Source organism: Strix aluco, chromosome Z, assembly GCF_031877795.1.
Source record: "Strix aluco isolate bStrAlu1 chromosome Z, bStrAlu1.hap1, whole genome shotgun sequence".
In the NCBI taxonomy this organism is placed as follows: domain Eukaryota; kingdom Metazoa; phylum Chordata; class Aves; order Strigiformes; family Strigidae; genus Strix; species Strix aluco.
Window position 1 is genome coordinate 81,681,517 of NC_133971.1, and position 17,081 is coordinate 81,698,597.

The 17,081-nt window shown below is 42.5% G+C and overlaps 3 protein-coding genes across 5 annotated transcripts in view; 1 reads left to right on the plus strand and 2 right to left on the minus strand.

Moving 5' to 3' along the window:
- Positions 1-3,408, plus strand: part of ITGA2 (integrin subunit alpha 2) — a 69,922-nt gene extending 66,514 nt beyond the window's left edge. For all 3 annotated transcript variants that reach the window (XM_074813715.1, XM_074813714.1, XM_074813716.1), the window contains one exon: positions 424-3,408. In XM_074813715.1, coding sequence (XP_074669816.1) covers positions 424-513 — 90 coding nt within the window. In that variant the 3' untranslated portion in view covers positions 514-3,408. The remainder of the gene's footprint in view (positions 1-423) is intronic.
- A 4,741-nt stretch (positions 3,409-8,149) lies between these two features.
- On the minus strand, positions 8,150-12,143 carry LOC141918355 (molybdopterin synthase catalytic subunit). Its single transcript, XM_074812722.1, has 4 exons — positions 12,008-12,143; positions 10,974-11,127; positions 9,442-9,565; positions 8,150-8,258 (listed from the first exon to the last, which is right to left on the minus strand). Exons 1-4 carry the CDS (start codon positions 12,126-12,128, stop codon positions 8,190-8,192), a joined length of 468 nt encoding a protein of 155 aa, XP_074668823.1. The 5' UTR covers positions 12,129-12,143; the 3' UTR covers positions 8,150-8,189.
- A 1,135-nt stretch (positions 12,144-13,278) lies between these two features.
- MOCS2 (molybdenum cofactor synthesis 2) lies at positions 13,279-16,513 on the minus strand. Its single transcript, XM_074812723.1, has 3 exons — positions 16,351-16,513; positions 15,802-15,923; positions 13,279-13,416 (listed from the first exon to the last, which is right to left on the minus strand). Exons 1-3 carry the CDS (start codon positions 16,360-16,362, stop codon positions 13,290-13,292), a joined length of 261 nt encoding a protein of 86 aa, XP_074668824.1. The 5' UTR covers positions 16,363-16,513; the 3' UTR covers positions 13,279-13,289.
- Between the last annotated feature and the right edge of the window lie 568 nt (positions 16,514-17,081).

Consider the following 17,081-nt stretch of genomic DNA (forward strand, 5'->3'; position numbering starts at 1 on the left):
CCATGATATCCCTAATTAGCAAGGCTGGGGATTAGAAGCAAGGAGGGAGAGGATACAGACTGAACAAACAAAAAGAGACCAGAAAAGGGCAAGGGCAAAAAGTCATTTACAAAGGATACCTAGATTAAGGGGACAGAAAATTTTTTCTATGTGCCAGAGCATTGGTGCTTCAAGGGCTCCTCGGCACACCAAGGCAGCATGGAGATAACTGGCTACTCAGCACTGCTGTTCTGGCGTTTAGTTGCACGAGGCAGGAGTGTTAACACCCAGCTCCTTTAGAGTTAGGAATTGTCTACAAATCAAACACTGTATGTGTGTGCATGCACACACGTGCATTTCTATCATTGCACTGTTTAGCTTAGCTGAGAAATATAACTATTAATGACTTACTGTGTTGTGGTGTTATTTTAATACTCCTCACAGCTTGGTTTCTTCAAGAGACAGTATGAGAAAATGACACAGGATATAGAAGATGTTGATGAAATTACAGAACTCACAAAGGACAAAGACTGAAGATGATGAGTTATGGGGATAAAGAGAGATCTGAGCCACCAACAGTAGTTGTGATCCAGTCAGTTCTTCAGCTGGAGTGCCTTAAAGCTTAGTAACATTTAAACATTTTTAATGGAAGTGTCTTGTTATAGATGAAAATATTTTACAGATTCTACTCTATTATAAGAGTAACTGCAGGACAGTTTGTTTTTTTCAAAAATGATTTATAGTGCCTTTTCTTGTAAATTTTTGCCTTTCAAACAAACTTAGCCCTTAGAACTGGCAGGTCCGGAGTTTACAGTAATGTATTGTGCCAGCAGCCCTTCTCCTGATCCACTGCAGAGTGAAACAGAGCAATTTATTTCAGATTATTGTGGAACAGCATTAGTTCGTAATTCAGTTGACAAGTACCATATGTGTAAAGGACATTTTCCATTAAGTTGATGATGAATGTGTGGTGAATACTGATTCCAGACAGGAAGAAAACTCATTTTTTCATTGACTAGCTCCATCCTTATTGTTTTAGAGAAATAATTTGCACCAGCAAACCTTTGTCTTAACTAATCTATAAAGTGGGAACTGCATATAAAGATGTCTGTCTGGGTGCTACAGGACAACTGGATGGGCAAACTGTTCCAAAAGTTCACCATATTCCTTGCACTAAGGTCACAACTAAATTACTGAAGTACATTGTTTTGGGGAAGTACTGCCAAATGGTATGCATAACTGCCTTCTGCATACTTTCTCTCCAGGAAGAAAATATGAATTTCATAATCACTTACAGCATGTTCTCCGCAATGTTATGATTGGTTTTCAGATTTCATCTTGAGAAGCACTACCACTACTGTTACACTGGGCTTTATGCTCGCAGTCCCTCTGACATCAGTTTGGCTTTTGACATAAAGAGGGAAGACAGTCAAGATCTTGCCTTTAATTCTATACTGAAAGATTTTGCAAGACTAGGGAGTATGAAGTGAACTAAAGGGGATGATGACTGAGGAAGTATGCACATTAGGGCAGAGGACAGTGAAGATCTAAGCTCTGTAAATTGTTTACTGCACTTGTTTCTTCAATGTCTCAGTGCCCTCCAGGAGACCAAAGTTCAGTATGACCTCCTTACCTGTCACATTTTATTTGGTCCCACATGTTCATGTCTTGAAGTTATGTTTTATGTTTTATACAGTAAAGTACTGTAATGCTCTGGAATGAGCTCTGAGCACAACACTTGGGTGACTTTGTTGGTTACACACCTCAAGCTTATCACATGCTGTTATGCTGCCTGGTTTTAATGAAAGCTCAGTCCTAAAAAGGCCCACGTTGTAAGACTGGTAACAGTCATGGGGATTGGCCTTTTGGCTGCCTTTCTTTCTCATGGCTGGCAGTTATGCTTATAATCAATTGTGAGAGAAGATGTGTTTTGCCTTATGGATGCTGCCACACAAGTGAGATTGTTTCCAACTTGAGGTGATTTACTTGAAGAGTAAAACATTTAAATGTGCCTGATTCAGAACCCGGTCATGTTTTCTTTCCCCAAAGCTAGGCTGTAACTATGCTTAGGCACCTTCCAGATTATTTTCTGAGAGTCTTCAAAAACTAGGCTTGAGCATGTTTGAAAGTTTTACTCAGTCTTTTTTAATCAGTAATCAGTCAGGAGCCAACCATCTCTTTCTCAAATAAACAACTTCATTTGCAGTGACAGCTGGATTGTGCTCGGTGTAGTTTTATATGTGTTTTGGATTTATTTTGTATCTATGAAATGTTATGTTTTTGGGATTTTTTTTTTAACGTTCTGAAAAACAATCCAGATTCTGACCTTGACTGTCAAACAAGACTGTTGCCATCAGCTGAGTTTGTGACCAAACCAATTATTTAAAAAGTAAAAAAAAAAAAAGGAGTAGCAATTGCATAAAGCTAAAGAATAAGCTCCTGACTTGTAATTATAAACCCTGAGGGCAGATGCTCTGACAGTAAAGATGAAAATTTGTCTGCCTCAATTCTTGTATAAACTTGTGAGGAAGAAAACAAAACCCTACACCCTGATGTGTGGGAAGCTCCGACATAACCAGGGTCATGTACTCCAGGCTAGAGGGGGAATTTCACAACGCAGCAGATGGCAGCATCTTTCATTTCTGGTGCTGTTTGCAAGAGAAATTTAGGCATTCAGCCAGATTTCCTTCTTCCACCTTCGGTGGGAGGTACAGGTCAGTATCTGACATCCAACTTCTTTGGGGATTTAACAGTTTATCAACCAGGTAGCAATGATCAATTCACTAGTCTTCACTGGGTATTATTTTGTCCCAGACAACAGGATTTTTCCCCTAGCCTGGACATACTACTTTTTCCCAAAATAAAGGGAAGGCATAGCAATGGGTAAGGTTTTTGTATCTTAACCACTTCAAGTTACTAGTTTGCCTTTCACAATTAATACTTAAATGGTTAATTCTGTTTTTGTAATGGGCGAGTCTATTCTATTGCACTTTTAAGTTGGCACAGCTGCAAATAATGCTGGAAATAATATGTATATTTTGTATTATGTGCAAGGGGTTGGATTTTTTTTAGTTTTACTTTTTTAAAACATCACGTTACAGGTGAAATAATATTCTGAAATGTTGAGCTTCAGCATGTGCTTATGTTTGTGCAAGAAAAGTCAGGAATACCTTCAGCAAACTCAAATTATATCTGATTCTGGTCTTGAAATCTAGCTGCTGACTTCCTGAAGTACTAGAATCAAGTCCAGTATCAGAGTTAGTTTCACATGAGCCTATGTATAGATTTGGGACATACAAGAGAGTTTATAATCAAACTTAACTTCTGAAAGCTAGCATGTAAGCTCTATGGGAGCAGGGACTGTATCACTGTGGTGCCTATCTGAGGGCCTAACAGCGTTACTACAATAAAAATAAGAATACTGCTGAACACAGACTCATTTATTTTTAAACAGCACCTTGAAGAGAAGAAATGCTACGGAAAAAGCACTACCTAAAATGGGGCCAAATCTGTCTTTGTTCCAGCAGCGCACAGTGAAAACCCTAAGGGTATGACTCCGCTAGGTTTACAAAGAAGCTGCACTTGAAGTCTTGTAGGTTATTGTCATGAGTATAACACTACCGGTAAGCTATGTTGTAGTGTAAGTCAATTCACATTAGTACAAAACAGCTGTATTTGAGTATCTCTGGTTGAATAGTTGATGTTACCACGGTCAGGCCTTCCTATAAACATGGGGGTTATCATCACTGGTATCTAAAATTACACCATACTCTGCCAGTCTTATGCTCTGCACTTCATATTGTGTACAGAATTGGTGAGCAGTAGCATGTCCTGACACCAGCTCTGGCTATTCCCCACCATGTGCTCAGAAAGTTGAATGTGACATTTCAGCAGGAGCACAGTAGGAAAGGAAGAGAGGGAGGAGTTCGGCTGTGAATAGACAGTCATGGCAGTAACTACCACCTGAAAACTAGCCACTTTTATAGAGCTTCCTCTTTTTTTTTCCACTTTCAACTTCTCCCTACTTTTAACAGTGGTACATAAACATTCAGGCTACCAACTTTAACAATTCCATAATACAGAACCAGATGACCCTAATCTTAAGGCACAAAACTCCATCTTTCACCAAGTCTCAGTGTTCTGCAGAATTGAAGACCAGATGCCTTATATACTGACTTGTGTGTACTACTCTTTATATCCAAAACTGATGTACAACAAAAGCTTCCAAATTAAAGACTAAAGAACATGAAGGTATGAAAATGTGTCTCAAAATCTATAGCTAATTGCCTCAACTTTTTATTGCCTTTAATAAAGTGTGCATAATTTTCACAGTCTCAGAAAAGTTGAGTTCTATATTTTAAGTTAACCTTTCTGCCCTCATTTATGATCAATTATTCATAAGCAATCACAGGCTTTGGTGTGCTAACAGTTTTTAAAATTTATTTGCCTCTTAAAATAGTCAAAATAGAACTTTTAAAACAACTGCTGCACAGATACATCAGGGTGCTGATTTTTATAACACTTGATAAGATCAAATTGTATGGTTCATTTTGGTTTAAAAAACAAGCCTAAAATACTAAAAAACCTGCTGATTTATATTCATCAGCCTATTCTTAAGTCTCTTTCTTCAAGTACCTCCACAGGACACTTAACAGAAGAGCTCAAGATTGAGTTTTCACAGCTTTTGGGGGGGGGGGGGGGGGGGGGGGCATGGGGTAGCATTGTCTGCTTTCACAGACAATTTCACTTTGTTAATAATTAGTTTTAGCAGTTTTTTCCTTTTAATGTTTTTGATGGAGCAAATGAAGGCATTAGTCTATAAAACTACAAATTCCATGAATGACTATGGGAAAATTGTAACGAGACAAAAGCTAAAAATCTAGTTTAAAGTTGAGCAAAGGCTTCGTTCCTAAATGCGACCAGCGGCACATTCATGAGTGACAGCCGAAGCAAGCGCCTGTTTCCCAGCACAGCCAGCACCTGGGCGAGCTGGGAGCCGCTCCTCCCGCACAGCCGTCTCTCGGCTGCCATCTCCTGGGTAGGGTCCTTATAACAGTTCCGTGCCCCCCCCCCGCCCCGTTTATTTCATGACAATCCATCCGTTACTGTTTTCATAGCACTCATCAAGCTGAGCTTCTCTTGAGAACAGAGCTGAAGAAAAATCAGCATCAGGAAAGGAAACTCTTAAGCAATGCTGGTATACAGACGTTCTGCCAGACAAAGGGATGGATCAGTGTATTCAAATGTTGCCAGCCAAGACCAAGACATCTTTTCAGAAGGCCAAATTCTTGCTCTGAAGACATGCACTTCTCTTCCACAAACACCCCTCATCTGGCAGATCTCTACAGGAAGCACACGATGACCCTCTGGTCTGCAGCATCTGTTCTCAGGAACATGTCTGCACCTGGAGCCACCACCTCTGCAGCATGCTGTGACACGCTGGAAGAGCCACAGAGGGGTAGGATTACCCTCCCCTATAACCAAGGCAGAACAGCTGGACTTGTCCCAGAAAGCTAGGACTGCCTTGTATATTGATCTGCAGCTGCCTATCACCCCACTCACAGACCTCACCACAACACAAGGTAGCCCTCACCCAGCAGCCTAGTCCTGCATGGAAACCAGGACACGTGCAGCCACATCTCTGCCTGACACACAGTCAGACACAGCTGGGATTCATCCCCTGGCCTGGAAATTTGGAAACACTTCTGGGTCACTACAGACACAGCCTTAGGCAGCTATCTTAGAACAGAGTAACTTGGCCCTCTTCACGATAATACTGCCCTAGCAGAGACGGTAGCCCTACAGAGGGAGCCGGAACACTGAGCCTGGAGTATGGACTTAAATTTCAGCAAGTTACATTTTACCTCTAATTATGCACATCATCCCTCCTAGGGGCATTTCCATTTCGCTTTTAGATGCCAGCTGAAGAACCCAAAGTTACATAAGACTGATACATCATTGTTCCAGAACAAAGAAGTACTTGCCTCATGCACAGCTAGGGACACAAAATGACATTTCATTGTTTTGACCATGGCAGCATATACACATTGTAACACTCAGCTGTGACTCAGTACAACATCTCTTCCATTCATTGTTCCTGGTCGCTGTGGGGAAGTACACAATTATTCTTTCCCTTCTTTTCTGCACCCTCCTTCCCAGCTGCATTGCTGATGGGGAAGGTGCACTTAAGGTCACCCTAGAGAAATCTTCCAGGAGGTTGCAGCACTAGAGAGGCACTAGTGCAACACAGAAATCGCCCTTAATCACAGGGCACCGAGTACAATTTCACTGTTCTAAATACTACTGTTTTTCTGTATCAGAACACAGCACCAGTATGCAAGCACTGCATAGGTTTTACTTCATTCATAAACCATCCACTACAAGGCAAGCTAGCCATTTATTTTTGTGAAATTAAAACACTAATTAGTTGCATGGTAACAGTAAACATGAACATGGAAAAATGAACACCAAAAATGGGAAGAAACAGAACTGTTTGATGGAGGAAGTGATCTGTAGACAGGATTCTGTACAATTCCTGGTAAAAATGACATTCAAATAGCAGAGGGCTTCTCCAACCTACAAATCAAAGGAAAATTCAATCTTGAATTTTCTCAGCTCTGCCTAGATAATAGGGCCCACATGGTTTGGAGGCTGCATATGTGTAAACACGCAAGGAGCAGCTGCTGTTCTGCAGAGGAAGGACTCATTTCCACCAAGGAAAGCACATCAGTAAGTTAACAAGCACACAGTTTAACAATGCTTCTGTCTGAAGTTGTATGTTTCACTGGGGTTTACTTAATCCAGATACAGTAACCATCACTGTATTAAAACTGATTAAGATCACTGTGGGAAAAAAGATCATCCCCTATTCTTCTCATTTTAATTTGTGCAGCTAGCAGCTGTTTGTAGATTTTTACTGCAAACACAATGAAATGGATTATACAGCTGAGGCTTAAGTGTTATGTGATGTAATGATATATAAATTTGAGCAAATGATTTTACTTTATCTCATTTCCCTTCCTTTGTATCTATCTTGTCTACATTGATAATGATGACTAGCATTAGTAAAAAATGCCATACACTATGGGACTTTGAACTCTTATAATCTAAACACTATCATGACCAGTACAATAATATCAATAAAATGATCTTACTCAGTTGAGCACCCCATTGTTTCCAATGGAAGCACAGGCATACTATGTCAGTCTTTTTCCCTTTTAACTAGGTTTCAAAACAGAACAAGAGGAAAACTGTATTAAAATAATAAATGTGAATATAAATGTATACATAAACTGCAAAAAGTTCAACAGACTCATTTTCCTTTGAAAAAATAATCCATTTCAATGACTTTGAACCCTAACATGTCTAAAATCAAACTAGTAAAACTAATTAAATTTATAGTTGTCTGTAATAATAGCTGGGCTTTTTTTTTCTTCCCTGCAACAACATGCAATTATACATCCAAAAAAGCTTCAAAATTAATCATGTCTAGACATCATTAAGTAGTTACAGGTTGCATGTTACTGCTAGTGCAAATTTGTTGCTGGTAAAGTATCAGATCTAACTTTGAATCAAGGTCTGTCCATATTTTTGTTTAATGCACCGGACTTGTAGTATCAGCTGCACAGTAAAAATGTTTCTGTGAGACAGAGCTACTGGAAGGTAACCACTACTAAAAAGTTAGTAACTCTGGGGTATAGTTTGTATTTTCTTCTCTGTCTATACCAAAATGTTTAATCTACTTCGAGTAGCTTTCATGTTACAAGAATGTGAAAACAGGATAAAGCTTGCAAATTGATTCTACAGTCACATAAAATTAAACCACTCAGGCCTTTTTTTAAGATTTAAAAAAAATCCAACTGTCCTGTTGTGACCTCCCATGCAGACAGTGATCACAGACTACTAATGTAAAGGTATTAAAGCAGTATGTATCACAGATGACTAAACACCTTGCAACCAAGAATTTTAGGGGCGATTGTTTTAAAAACTGACTCCATGTTAAAATGCACAGAGATGATTTCAAAGGTGAGTCAAGAACACCTAAAAACCCTAATTATTACTCATTTATTTCATTCGGTCCTAATTAAGTTATTCAGATTGAAAAGTCCACTACAACTGCTTAAAAACATACAGATTCTCTGTAAAAACAACTCAAAGCTAAACCAGTATGCTCATTAGGAACAGTAACACTTTATTTTTAAAAAGTACAGTTATTTCTCTGAATTTGTCCAAAAGCATTCTTTGTTTTCTTTCCAAGAATATTCACCCTCATAAATCTCCTGCAAATATAAACAAAGAATGGGAAATATTGTGAGAGTCTGCTACATACAGCCACAAGCCAGGCCAAACAACTCAACAGCCATCCTGCTATTATTTAGTGTTCACAACAGGACTACATAGCACTTCACTGGCAAACAGAAAAGAGGGCAGCACCCTTAGAACACTGGCTTACATGTGGGCAGATGCTGAACCTCAGGCTGAGCCCCATTAATTTTAGAAGTACCCATCTATACTGAAGTTAATTCAAGAAAGATCTAGAAGAAATTATGTAAAAGCTGTAAAGTACACAGCACTTGTGTCTGAAACTGCCCTTTTAACATGTTGCCATGTTAATTTACCATCATTTTTAGGAGAGTATTAAAGTGCGTACAAAATGTCAATATCAAAAAAATAAAAATGACAACAACACACAAAATACAGTAAGCATGAGATCTTCAGGACAGACTGGACTACTACCCAGCAGCAGTCCAGTCCTAAGAAGCAAATTCAGCAGGACTCTCAGTCCCTGGTTATTCCTTCTGAGACCACAGAACTCCAGTCTCCTGAAAGAGGTGTCAGAAAAGTGGTGTAATGTGGAGAACGTCACTGTTACCACATGTCAAGTTCTGCCTCGGAAAGGCGGCAGAGATAATGCTCATTACTTGCATGCTACACTGGTTATGTAATGAGGCTCCTCCTAGACCCGGGCTGGTCTCTCCACACATTGTGTGCCCATACTAGCTTTGGGACCACTGCTCATCCCTTCATTGTGTGCTGTTGCTTAATGCTTCAGGCTTTCTCAAGGCCATAGGGATGAGGGGAAAACAGAAAGACAAGAAATACCACTTTTACTTGCAAACTGCAATGCTGTCCAAAGCAAAGCTGACTCAAAGTTTTTCCACAAGCCTATGCAGAACTGAGAGAAGAGCTCAGAGCTCTTTCACTTTGACCGCAGGGTGGTGTTAAAAGGAAAAGGAGCTGAGTCGTACAGGCAAGAGAGGGCCTTCCTCCAGGTGCCATACCTGCCACAGATGGGCCTGGCTGCATCAGAGGAAATTCACTGGTGCTAGACACTGGCATCCTGTCAGGAGCAACTGCTGCCCATAATGCTTCAGCTGCTTCCCTTAAGAGCAGCAGCAGCCTTTAGCCCAGCTGCCTATGACTCTGGCACAGACCGAAAATCAAATTTGTCCCCAAACATACCTTCTTCCATATTGGGACAGATGCTTTTAAGGTATTGATGCAGTACATTACAGCTTCAAGGGATTCTGCTCTGTGTGGAGAGGAGATTGCAATAATTACACTTGCTTCAGTTACTGGAACCACACTAGGGAGAGAAGAGGAACAACAGCAACTTTAGCTAATGTTTAACATCAAGAGCACCCAAAAGTTGTGGCCATGTCACGTCAGTATTCTGGCCACATGCTCTCCTGACTCATTCATACTGAGCAAGTGTCAAGCCACGTCCAAAAGATTATACACTTTTTAAAAGAAAGAAAACCACAACCAAAATCAGTACAGATGTGAGAATTCCATGCTTTAGAATAAATAAACCCAGCAGACATAGGCTTTTTTCTTCTATCCTTTCTTTTTTTTTTTTTGAAATAAAGTCTATGGAATTAAGAGGGGAGAATTGCTAACTTGCAACAATGCACAGGAAGCTCACTGGAAGTGGGCTTAATAATGAACAATAAGTTAGGAACAGGCAGTTCTTACCTGAAAACCTAAGAAATCATCTCAGTTTGCACAACAATTTGGGAACGAAGAAATTAAGTGCCTCAAACTATGCAGATTTTGCAATGGAACTTATTTTTCACAAATTCTGATTTCAAATTATGAAGTTTTTCCTGTTAGGTGTGTTGTTCTCCAAACTTAACAGAAGTAGCACAAGGCTTTGTTTTGCTCCTCAAAGGTAGTATTCCCAAAAGCTGCCTCCCAACCATCCCTCTATAGTAAGACTCCTCTGACAAACAGTTCATAGGAAAAATCTAAGCTTAAATGCTTCGAGCTGTCCTCAAAAGAGCCACTCCCTCAGCTGACTGTCAAGGAAATATAAGGAAACTACCCCCCCACAGCTAATATTACCCTTTGCAATCATCTCCTAAGTTCCTTCTGCTGAGAGAAAAGGAAACAAGCATTTGAAACACTCTGCAAATCCTGCTGGTTTCAATGAGAAATCTGATGAACAGTGAAGACTCAAGAGTATGTCAAATACTTGTATTCCATGTTCTGAACCCAACAAAAAATGCTTATCCAAGACTCGAGGAACAACAGGAGGTTTTTCAGTAAGCATGGTTGGCAATTACCACGCCTCTCCCCTCCCCATAGTCTAAGCTTTCAGGTTCCCTATGGCATAATTTGACTTAAATCTGACAATAAAAACATTCTGCAGCACCTCAATGGAAGAGAGAAGAAAAAAGAAAGTGCTGATAACTTCACGTCTTTAAAAAAAGATAAAACAAACCAACAGTCTCTCCTTCCCTCAAATGAAATCTCAATCTTCTCTCCACTTTCAAACCATCACACCAGCATCAAGGATCCTGCAGGCTAAATGTGGACTCCAGCAAACACTACCAATACATACATTTTTAAAAAGACAATTTCTGAAACAGCACTGCAGTGAAAGCTTGGTCCTGCAGCCAGCTTTGCTGCTCCTGCACCTACGTAAGCACAGCCACGCACCAGACAAGGATTAATATTCCACTTCAAGAAGGATGGAGTCCGGCCATACGTACCCAAGTCTATGATGCACTGCAATATGTTTGACTGAAGGCCATTTCTGTCTAACATCTCTGCAGATTTTCTTTATTTCAGTCTCTGCCATTGACATATATGCTTCATACTCTAAGTGAATCACTTTTTTCCCTTCAAAATTATTTCTTGTAGTACCTAAAACACAAATGATTTATCAACCAAAAGCACTGAGTAAAGAAGTATGTATTATATATTTATAATCTATATTATAGTATATATTTAGAATAGTATATTATATATAAATACCGAGTAAAACCCACGATCTCCTGCTACGGTCAAGGTGAGCATTGTGCACATATAAATGAACTCCCCTAATCACGGCTGTGTAGAGAGATTCTTTGAACAAGAGAAATCTCTAATATACAAGCAAGAATTTAGTTTACACATTACAGAAGTCTGCAGTCTGTAATGCCCAAGGCTCAGACATCTTCTGTGGTAACTGCTAAAGTGCTATTATTGCATTTGCCCATGCAATGTTTAAGCGCTCAGTATTTAGGAGCCCAGTAGCACTAAGGTTTAAGCACAAAGAGATTTCAAGATCTGTACCACATACATTAAGCAACATGACAAAGTTATCATCCTTGACCTTCAACAGGCCATGGGTAAAACAGTACTTCACTTTCAACCAAGACCTGAGTTGCAGGAGCTTTCATACAGGTGTGGACCTGTGGTTTGCACAGCCACAACATCTCACTTTCCACCTTGAATAAGCTGTGTCCAAAAGGATGGAAGAATAGCTCCCAAGCAGTTCTGCACCCCAGAGCTGCTGTTCTGTTCAACCCTAGGATGGCCACACCAGCAGAGAAGCTTCTCTCCACTTTGTCCCAGTGCAACTGTTCAAGAGCTGCCATGGTCTTGTTCTAAATAATTCAGAACGTGTTCTCTAAACATGCTGGGTTCAGTCCAGGAATTTATTTATTTGAGAAGCATGAGTTTGGAGTGTAGACAATCCAGGTTCCATTTATTAAGACTATTAAACACACCAAGAGATCCAGCTCAGAAATACTAAACTCACCAATGAACAGAGACACGGCCCCACAGCACGGTGAAATGACCAGCTCTGACACCTCATCTACAGAGAGCTTTTCAGACTTCAGCTTGATAAAATCTTTTGGCACATCTTCGCTTTCATCCATAGCTCACTACAAAAGCTGAAAGCAAACAGACTCTGTTGCTGGTTTTGGCGATACTAGTACTGGTCGACTGCTTTTTATCAAGTGCTGATGCCCCAATTTATGCAGAAAACATGCACCATCTAGTTCTTCACCCCAAGAGACCAGCCTCCATGGTAAACTGAGTTCTCAGCACACTTGCTGAGAGAATATTATCTGCAAATATCAAGCAATAACCTGTTTTTTAATGCATACAGGTTCCTTCCTGGTAGGAAAGTCTGGTCCAGTAGGATGAACTAGTCTGAGGCCCCAGTTTAACAGTACAATCAACCAGCAGGGATCACTGTGCTAGTACATCTGTGGTAAGATTGTCAGTCCCTCCTCCCTATCTTATACTGAAATCAAACACAGTTTGAAACGGAGATTTCTGATAAACACAGATTAGAGTTCTCATCCTAAAGTTTAGTACACGCTCCAACACATTCAGGAGCTCATACTATCAGTCTGTTTCAGTGACACAGGGGACACTTCTAATTTCTCTAAGTAGAAACCAGTCATCAGTTCACCTAAGAATGAGGAGGAAAAGAAGGATTTTGAGCAGCAGCAATGGAACAGCTGCAATAAATACACACACTGACACTTGAAAGCATGCAAAGAAATGAAGCTATGCTAAGGACACCTGGTCTTTGACAGCAACCAACAAAACAAAAAAAAAAAAAAAGGGGGGGGGGAGTTTTAAGCAGCAGCCAATTCTTCTTCCGTATCAACTTTTCTGTTAAAAAGTGGCAGGAGGTTTTTCATTATTATCTTATTTAGGCAAGCTGGTTAGCTACTGGCAGCCAAAAACAACTACAAAAGAATAACAAGACCTAAAACCCAAATTCAAAACAATGCCTGACCTCTCTGGCAATTTTCTTCTATTTACTGCATATGTGTTAATCATTTATTGGTGTACCAGCTTATAGTTCCTGGTCAGCAGAACAGCTCTCTCCAGCAGGAAATGCAAGTTATGCTCTCTCAAAAGAGTACTGGGGTGGAGGGAGAGAATTGCAATCACATCTCTGGACCTAAACAAGAAAAGGTTATTGGAACATTATACAGAATCCACAAGATATTTTAGTACAGGGTGCCATTCCATAGAAACAAAACAAGAAGTGATACCTACCTAAAAGCACCTGGGCAGATTCAGCCTCCACTAATTGGTGGGATGATGGCAACCTCGTCTCCGGGCTGCAGGACCAGGAGCTGATCTCCAAGAAGCACGTACTCCTGCTGAACAGCAAAAACCACCTGATCCCGGATGACAGCAAGCCTGAGGGGGATTGGCAGGAGCACAAATAGGTTTCTAAATAGAGTGTTTGCATTTAACCATGAGATTTCATTAAACAACAAACTGGTACAGTCTAGATCAGCTTGGGTAAATACCACTGAGACTTACGCAACTCTGCTTCCAATACAATTCCAAAAATACAACAAACACCCACCTCCTACTCTTGGATTTTCTTCTGGTGGCTAATGAGAAACCAGCTCAGTATAATTTTCAGAAGTCAGGAACTGGATTTGTCATAGACTTACATCAGAACGAACCAGTGTATACCAGACCCACTTCAACAGCTTCTAACAAAGAAAAGATAACTCAAGAGGTAGCAACCATCCAATCTGGGATTAGAAGGAAATGTTTGCCTGATTCAGTCTGGCTGGACTGGAGCAGTTTTCCTACACGGCAAGAAGCATTGTGGGATGCTGTTTGTGAGATCTTACAAAGATTTCAGTGGTCAAAGAGTTGCTCTTGTGTAACCTCACAGTTTACAAGGCTTTGGGTCTTCTGTACTTACAGGTCTGACATTTGCTATGATAAGAAGTGGCAACAGAACTAAGAGGCAGATGTGGTGTGTTTTCTGGCAGATCTTCTATATATTTTTTGATTTCACATCTGTGAGATGTCACTGTGAGAGTCCACAGCTCTGGATACCATGAAGCACAGAGTCACTTTAGTCACTAAGTGCAATTGTGCCGTGAGTACGAGGGCAACAGCAGTAAAACAGCAGAAGAAGAATGCCAACATTTTACTTTAGAAGGTGCAAGCGTGCAAATTGTTATTGTTTGAGACACAAAATCTGGCACAGACAGCAGAGACCTGTATTGCCTAGAAACAAGTAGGCCACGCCAAATGGGTACAAGTAAAAATCATCTTATTTCCTACCAGCCAGATAGACAAAAGCAGTCAAGGCACAGGCTGAGCAAAACACAGTAGCACTGACTCAGAGGGCAGACTGAAGGAAGGACTCTATGAAAGTCACTGAGGAACTGAGCACAACTATGGAACTGAAGTGCCCATTAGAACGATGGGGTCTAATTAATGTCACTTGCAAGTTAATTCACTGGGGAAAATGGGTGGAACAGAAGAGCATTGTCATCTACACTCAAGCTGCAGTTTGAATATCCATTAGCAATGCAAATGGAAGTCTGTGGTCAATGCCCTACAATTACGCTGAGTTTTTCCAGAAAAGTTAGGAGCAGAAGCATTTTCCAAGAAGGCTGCTGTGAAGTAACTGCACATGCAAAATGTACTGCCCCAAGTCATCATTCATAAAAGGACAAAGTTGACAAACTATGGCGCACCAACCAAAGGTGCTGTGGCTGCTTCTGACACCAAGTAAAAGGCTGCAAAGTAAAATACACTCATTCCTTACTGCCTCCTCCCCCAAAACACACTTATTCTCTGTGAGGAAAAGGCCTCTGGTCTAAAGTTTGGTAAGAGCTTCTCATCTGGAAACAGATACCATTGCTAATAGTCAATTTTTTTCATAGCTTTTGAGAGTAGATCTAATACAGAAGGGTGGTGCCTAAAGGAAGACTTTGGCACCTAAGTCCAAAGGTACGGAAATTCCAGTGCATTCAGCACTAAATCCTGAGGACCTCAATCACTGTTATACCTTGCTATTTTTTTTTTACCCCCTCGTCCAAAATGGTGCCGCACCTTTGTCTATCAGACTTATTCCTGACAGGATTGAGCACCGTCCCTCAGCCTTAACCTGAGGGGGGATTCTGCCAACAACCCCCAAAGAGCATCAGTGCTGCAGGGGTCCTTACTGCACACACCTAGCACTCCCTCAGGAACAGACTCCCTATGAAATGCAACCATCAGTGCAGAGCAGAGGAGGCTGAAATTGGCTGACCTTATCTCCTATGTAAGAGCTGAGCGGCTGGAAGGCTGTGTCAGGGCTTCAGTTCCCTTCCTGACTTGACTTCCAGAGTGTGCTACTCAGCTAACAGTAAAGATAAGTGATCAAAAACACCTGCACATTATCATGAATTTCTTAATTCATGTGATTGATCCCTTCTTGAGGCACCTCACCTTCTCCACAGGTTAGTAACATGTCAGTTTTCACATGCAGCAGAATTACCTCACCGCAGCCCTCCTGGACAACTGGCCTCCTGTCTTAAAGTACCCTGCAGGCTCCACTTTTGGGTATATTTCTTGGATCTAGTCTTTCCTTGCATATACATAAAGCTACAGCATTTCCAACTGGTCAAAACACAAAACACTTCCTGCACGTTACAAGAACAAGGTAATGTCACTGTTTTATGGTAATAACATGTTCCAGCTCAACTCCAAACGCTGAATTTGTCATTACCAAAGAAACACCCAACCGTGTTAAACTCTGGGCACCTCAGCAATAGCCTTCCCGAATACCTTGGGTGAATCTTGACGATCTCCTCCCAGAGCTGCAGAGAGGTGATCTGCCGTGGCACCGAGAGGGTCTCGCAGCGCAGCCCCGCCAGCTCTGCGCTCCTGGCGAAATACAGCACCGAGACCTGCTCGGGGAACAAACACCTATCAGGGGAGCGCGGCCTACTGAAAAAACCCCACGCTACTGCACATTAACTTCGCCGAAAATAACAAAACAAACGGCCGAAAGCAAAACAGCACGAGGAAAAGCTTTCCCTGGCTTTTTTTTTTTTTTTTTTTTTAATGCCGATAAGCTCTGTCGCGTTCCTCCTACCCCGACTGTCGGAAGGAGAGCAAGGGAAAGGCCGGCGGGGAGGGGTGGGGGGGGGAGTAAGTCAGTGCGGATCCGTGTCCCGCTCCCACCCGTGTCCCGTCCAGGCCTCGCCCCCCCTGGCGCGCCTTTCTGCCCGCCGAGGAGAGGGGCTGAGGGAGCCCCGCCATCCTCCCCGGCACCCGCCTCGCCTCTCCGCAGGGCCCGCTGCCTACGGCCGCCGGCGGGCTACACCCACCTACCTGGCAGCGCATGGAGCCGCCGTCCCCGGGCGGGCAGCCCTCCGCCGCGGGCTCACGGTGGCGCCTGCGCCCGGGCGGGCGGTGCTGGGCCCGGACCGCCCCCTGCGGCCTGGGCCGAGAGCGCGGCGCTGCTCCGCTCCGGCGCTGTTAGGCCTGGCTGGGCCGGGCGGGCCCAGCGGTGTGGCGCAACCTCACTCCGGGGCCGTTCCCCCGCACGGGTGGATAACGGAGGTGGGAGACGGCCCTCGGAGGGCGGTGGGTAGCAGAGTGTGAGGGGCCGCGGCTTTGCCCCCCAAACGCAGCCGGTAATTTCGGGGATGGCACTTTAAAAGTCAGATGGTCACATGGGCTCAGTCCGCAGCGTGAATGAGGATCCCATATGATTGCAAACAGTACGCGTCCACCGCCTTGCACACGTTATACACCCACTGCACATACACATAATAGGTATACATAACGTGTAAAAGCCAAAGATCCGTCAAAATGCTGATACAGGATTTCTGGGTTAGTTCCTGTTTCCGTGCAGAGATTGCCGCGGCGTCTGTCTCCCCGCTGACAACTGCCTGCTGTCGGCCATTGCCTGCGGGGAAGGACAGCAGGGTGGCAGAACGCCGGCTAACCTGGGGCTGGGCGGCGGGGGAGAGGCGGAGGGGCGCGGGGAAGAGCCGGGTGCTGCGGGAAGGTCCGCGGCAGTTGTTCCGCGGGACACAGCTGTGCCCCGGAACCGCGAC

Excerpts from the sequence above, each read along its gene's own strand:
- LOC141918355 (XM_074812722.1), bottom strand. The coding sequence starts at position 12,128 with ATGGATGAAAGCGAAGATGTGCCAAAAGATTTTATCAAGCTGAAGTCT. Across the intron at positions 9,566-10,973 it reads GCAGTGCATCATAGACTTGG|TGTGGTTCCAGTAACTGAAG; the intron begins GTACGTATGGCC and ends TTCTCTCCCTAG. Across the intron at positions 8,259-9,441 it reads CTGTCCCAATATGGAAGAAG|GAGATTTATGAGGGTGAATA; the intron begins GTATGTTTGGGG and ends TTATATTTGCAG.
- MOCS2 (XM_074812723.1), bottom strand. Across the intron at positions 13,417-15,801 it reads ATCGTCAAGATTCACCCAAG|GCTTGCTGTCATCCGGGATC; the intron begins GTATTCGGGAAG and ends AATCCCCCTCAG.